General features: G+C 42.5%; 1 protein-coding gene across 1 annotated transcript; it reads right to left on the bottom strand.

The window, feature by feature from the left end:
* Positions 1 to 931: 931 nt before the first annotated feature.
* Positions 932 to 1,860, bottom strand: LOC119648359 (pupal cuticle protein Edg-78E-like). The gene is made up of 2 exons (XM_038050073.1): positions 1,700 to 1,860; positions 932 to 1,355 (listed from the first exon to the last, which is right to left on the bottom strand). The coding sequence occupies exons 1-2, from the start codon at positions 1,709 to 1,711 to the stop codon at positions 987 to 989; spliced, it is 381 nt and encodes a 126-aa protein (XP_037906001.1). The 5' UTR covers positions 1,712 to 1,860; the 3' UTR covers positions 932 to 986.
* Positions 1,861 to 5,818: the final 3,958 nt, after the last annotated feature.

Below are 5,818 nucleotides of genomic sequence, written 5' to 3'. Positions count from 1 at the left end.
CTTGTCGGACAGAAATCCCTTGGTTTTGTCGGATTCCGTGTGTTTCCTTCCTCAAATCCGGATCAATTTGGTCAAGGTTCGTGAATCGGTGACAAAGCAAGTAGATATTATCAATGTAATCGATGTGTTTAAGGAAAGATGACATCGTCCAGCCCGCGTCCCAGCCAAGAAGAGCATAACCGACAATGAGGAGACAAAGTATGATGACCAGCTATGATACAACCATGGCGGACTCAAACTCAAACTCATTTGGATTTTATTTCGGGGCAGCATGGAACATTTTGGGCAGTCATAGCCCGTCTATGAGCTATGAGTTTCTCCGGAATACCCCTCCAGATAAACCCCATATTCCACTGTCGAAAACCGTCTCGAAACTGATGAAAAGCAGGTGGGGTCAGGATATATTAGTTTCTTGACGAAGATGTGTAATAGGATTTAAAAAAAATGCTGGTGAGAGGCTACAAAATACAGTGGCTGGATCAAAAAGCGACAACGAATTTTAATATCAAAATCTGTTAAAGTAATTCGCGCTAGAACTTGTTGGAAAGAATTCATCCTACGCAAATACTGGAGCACGAGATGCATCGCTTTTGAAAGGGAATTTTGCTGTCAAAATGCAAGCACTTAGTGTGCACGTGACTGTTTAGCAACGCAAATCAACCACTTTTACCAGACGCCATTCAAAGCAGATGCCAACGATCCGTTAAAAGGCATTTAGATGAATAGATGGCAACAGGTTTTCAATGTTACCAAACTACGTCTGCCAATTTTCCAAGGTTTTCATCAATTGACGTCATCGCATTTTTTAGCTGAAGGACTAATGATGGAATAGCGGGGATGCAGTTTGTGCTTCCGCATATGATAGATGGTCCAGTTTCTCCTTGTACGGACCAACAATTCTCTAGTTTGCATTTTGGATAAAAACATATTCTTCTCAGCTAAACCTAATCATCAATTTATTTATGTTACACTACAATCATGACTTTTTAGAATCGGCGGATTGGTTGTCCTTGTGGTTGTTCCTCTTGTGGATGGGCGGCATTCCATTCCAATGAGCGGACAATGGCAGCTGGGATTTCTGGGGCTTGTGGAAGATGAGCACCAGCTGGGTGGAAACCATCAGCATCAGCAGTGTAGGTCAATTGGATTGGGGTTCCTTCGGGGGAAACGTGGGATGAAGCACCAGCAGCTTGGACTCCACCAACTCCTTGTTCTTGAGCGGCAATTCCGTTTGAGGATTCGAAAGACCAGGCATATGAACCATCTGGGCTTACATCACTGGCTTGGCTACGAATTTGGGCATCCTTATCGATGTGATCGGCAGAGGCAAGAGCCAAGAGAACGGCCAAAGCAACCTGTTGAATTGATAAGAAAAGAGTTCATTAGGATAAAAGTCAAAGATATTTCGAAGCGTCGGCTAAATGATGGTCATTGGCTTATATTCCATTACAACAATAATCGCTGATATATCGAAAATATTTGTTTTTTCCCGGAGGTACCAAGGGTCCACACTGCAAATCGTCTGTTGGTTAGATCACAGAATGTCAGTGAATTTATCCCAATAAACATTGGCCACCGATTTTCCATCATTGTAATATATTTTCACGAAGACGAATTTCAGTACGGTTCCAATCAAGTGCCAGGGAAAAATAAATAATCCAATATTCGCGATTGATTGTCCAATTAATCCGATACTTACGAATTTGAACATGTTGGTAGTAGGCTCTTGATTAGTAAAAGGCTAATTCAGAACTGATATCGTTCAGAGGCCCCGTAAGCCTTTTATATTGAGGAGCAATGATCATCTCTATTGAGCATCAAGTTTGACCATAATCTTGTTCGTCGTTGTACAGGGAGGTCCACTTCGACAAAACGTGGTGGTTGTTATTGATCGGTGCTGGCGTCTTAGTGCGGCGAAAGGTCATACTAGAGCCGAATCTAATTTTTCGAATATCAATAAAGATTGCGTGATGGTAATCATTAACATTTAAATATTTGTATGTTGAAGACTACAATCAAACTGGTTGGGGAAAATATAGGAAAAAACCAGAAAACAAGAAAAACACTATGTTATCATTCTTCTGCATCGATTAATTAACAGCACAGAGCCAGTGCACCAGACTTGAGATGATCCATCACTCAGTGATTAATGACGACATTAAGTAAACAGGTTTGAGATGCGAAGCAGCGGAGGTGCTAAATCTCGCATTTAATTCTTTGTTTTGCTGTGGACAATATCGAAAGTGCTTACTCGGAGAAATGTTATTGTAGGTCATGCTATTTGGATGAAGTTACTCCACAGCGCCCACAGCTTGGTTGGACCTTTGGACGAACAAGAGTTCACGTAGTTCGGACGATTGTAGCAAAGTTGCACTCAGATAGTTCCAGGGACGTGCTAAAAGATCAAAAGGTTTTAATCGAAAACTGTAAAACCCCAAATATGTGGTACTTCCATCAAGCCTTTTGTAAGCTTTAGAGTAATTTCTGGGAAATAAACTCCAATAATTTATATAAAGTGAATGGATGCATCTGTGCGCTGGTTTTTGACTTAAGTATATAGTTTACACGTAACCAATTCGATCGGTTTTTGTTGAAGACGCAAAAGTAAGGACCGCTCATTAAGTTTTCCAAAAGGAACAATGAATTATCTTAATTAAATGTTAATGTACATATGTATACACATATAATATGGTCTCCCGAAATCTGGCATGTTTTCCTACATGGATGCATATTAAGTTAGGAAAGGTATTAAGTTGTCCTATATTAGGGCGGTGGAGGAGAAAAACGGCCAAGCGTCATGTGGCAAAATCACACGGAAGACGCAGGTGATGCCACCTCAACGTAAGATAGTGAATCCCTTGGTGCCCAACAAGCCGCCAAGAAGAAAAAAGCCTTCTCGCCAAAGAAAGCTGCGCCGGCGAAAGTTCCGGGTAGTTCTTCAATTACGGGTCCAACTGGGACAAAAGAATAACAGCCTACAGCTCATAAACTCGAAGAATGGACTAAGGTGGGGTGCAAAAAGCGACACAAGGAGAAAAAGAAAGAAAGGAGATATGTCCTACGCCGACATTCTTCGGAAAGTCAACGCCAATCCGGAACTGATAGAACTGGGTGGCAATGTGAGCCGTATCAGACGTACGCAAAAGGGGGATCTGTTGCTGGAATTAAACAAATCTAGCGAGAAGATAGTGGATAGCTTTTGCGACCAGGTGGAGTAGCACCAGACGTGAAAGCTCAGAAGCAACAAATATTGATCGAATGCAAAGACCTAGACGAGGTTACATCATCAGGGGATATCTGTGCTGCGCTAAGGGAACAAATCAACCTTAGTAACCTAGAAGACAGTGCCATCAAAAGGATGAAGCAGCCATATGGAGGCACACAGACCGCTATTATTAGCTTGCCGGTGGAATCAAGGATTAAACTGATTACCGCAGGCAAGATAAGAATAGGTTGGGTCGTGTGTCGACTTAGCGAGCAAATATCTCTGAAGAGATGCTTCAGATGCCTCGACTTCCGTCACTTTGCGGCAGCATGTACTAGCGATTACGATAGATCGAGAAGCTGCAGGAAGTGTCGTGGAGAAGGCCACCTTATCAAAGACTGCACTGGAAATCTACGATGCATGTTGTGCAAAGGGAGAACGGAGGGCGTTGCAAATGGTAGCAGGTGCCCGGCATATAAGAGGGAGCTGGTTCGTAAGGCTAAATGAGGTTGATACAAATCAACCTCAACCATTGCGAGGCAACTCAAGATTTACTCTCGCAAAACCACTCGAGAGTCGAATTGCAACGTGGCGGTAATATGTGAACCGTACCGAAATTAAGATAGTGCTACATGGGTGAAAGACTTATAGGGAAAGGCGCCGATATGGTCATGTGGACAGCAAGCCATTCACGAAACAATGGCATTCCCGGGTGCCGACTTAGTATGGGCTAATGCAACATTAGCGCAATATGAACATATGCTAGACGGCTTGGTGTTGGACGCTAGAGACCATAGCCCCAAAATCAGAGAGACTTTCTTGGCGGCTACAATCTCGCTACGCAAGTTTCATCCCAGAAGGAAACCAAACTACTGGTGGAACCAAGAAATCGCGCTGTGAAGAGCATCGTGTCTGCAAGCGAAGAGGCTTTGCCAAAGGACCAGAGGGAAGCCAGAACATCAACAATCGGAGAAAGAATACGGCGATCTTCGAAGTAACCTTAAGAAGGCTGTACGGGAAAGTAAAAGGAATTGCTGCACGCAGTTGTGCCTTGAAGCAAATACGAATCAGTTGGATGCTGCTTACAAGATTGTAATGAACAAGATTCGTGGACAAAAATCACCCCAAGTGACGTGCCTGTGACTCTTGTTCAAAATAATTGCAATCCTTTTCACACAACAAGAAGAAAGCGGACCTCATCCAATGGTTCAACAGGATGTCTTCACAATCCCCAGGAAGACCGAAGAGGAACTACGAGAAATCTGTGGCCGAATTGGAGACAATAGAACTCTGGGATTAGACGGGATTCCGAAGAAAGCCCTGAAGTTGGCAGCTAAAATCAGGACCGCATGGTTCACAAGTACATTTGAATCATGCATGGTTAAAGGAGTGTTTCTCACTCAGTGGAAGAGACAGAAGTTTCTGCTACCGAAGTCCCGAACAAGTCGGGAAACCGGAAGCTAAACGCTTCAGCTATGAAAGGTTTTGTGTATTTATTTTATAAAGAGATTTGAGTGTGCATTTATCCCATTAGCATGTAGCACGTAAAATATGCATTATTATGTGAAAATATCCACTTTCAAGTGATATTGACATTCATAGTCTTGAATTTGCAGAGGAGCGACAGTTCTGACCTAGTATAACTTTGTTAGTAATAGTGCGACTTTCACCAAATTTGGCAGGATTATGCTCTATACTGTAGCCTACATTGTTTTTGTGATTCTAGGGTGAACTTAAGCAGGGTTTTCCTGTCAATGACTAAAAATTATAGTAATCTACTATTATTAACTTTATTTGAACAGGTATCTATATGGAGGGTATTTCGGAGCCTAGGCACCATATAGTGGTAGCCCCCTGATTTTTTTCAGATTTTTCGGGTTGGTAGTTTCTGAGAATGGGTTCGTTAAAAAAATGTGCACTTTCAACCCCCCGCACTCCCCGCACTCCCCACCTTTCCAACAAAAGTCAAAACTAAGACCGGCTTCGAAAAGTACTAACCGAAACCTTTAATTTGATACACCATATGACTATATTTGATGAAAAAAAAATTTACACTCCCCTTTTGCATGTATGGGGACCTCCCCCTTAAATTCGTCGTAAAAGGATGTAACTCACTATATACGTGAGCGTTCAAAGTTCCTAATTTTCTACGAAATTTGGTGTCAATCGCTGTAACCGTCTCCGAGAAAAATGCGTGTGACGGACAGACAGACAGACGGACAGACAGACAGTAAACCGATTTTAATAAGGTTTTGTGTTTGCACTGTGGCTCAGTGAGTTCTTCAATCAGATAATTGAGGAAGCTAGAGTGCTATCTAACTGCAAGAAAGCATCACTGTTCTAATATGGAAAAAACAGGCAGTACAGTAGTTCAAATTACCATCCGATCCGGCTACTTTTCCGTACCATGAAGATTTTGAACGCATTCTTGGCAACCGTACCGCTGGGTTTGTCAAGAACTGTGAAACTAATGACTCAATTCACGCTGCGCGGTTACTGATGGAGAAATACTGCAAGAAGCATCGCCCTCTTTGCATTGCCTTTCTGGATCTGCAGAAAGCATTTGACCGTGTACCACGCAAATTCATCTGATAAGCTTTGAGGCAATACCAA

The sequence above is a fragment of the Hermetia illucens genome, chromosome 2, assembly GCF_905115235.1.
Source record: "Hermetia illucens chromosome 2, iHerIll2.2.curated.20191125, whole genome shotgun sequence".
Taxonomy (NCBI): Eukaryota; Metazoa; Arthropoda; class Insecta; order Diptera; family Stratiomyidae; genus Hermetia; species Hermetia illucens.
The sequence above is the reverse complement of the archived record's forward strand: the minus strand, read 5'-3'. Positions and strand labels throughout refer to the sequence as shown.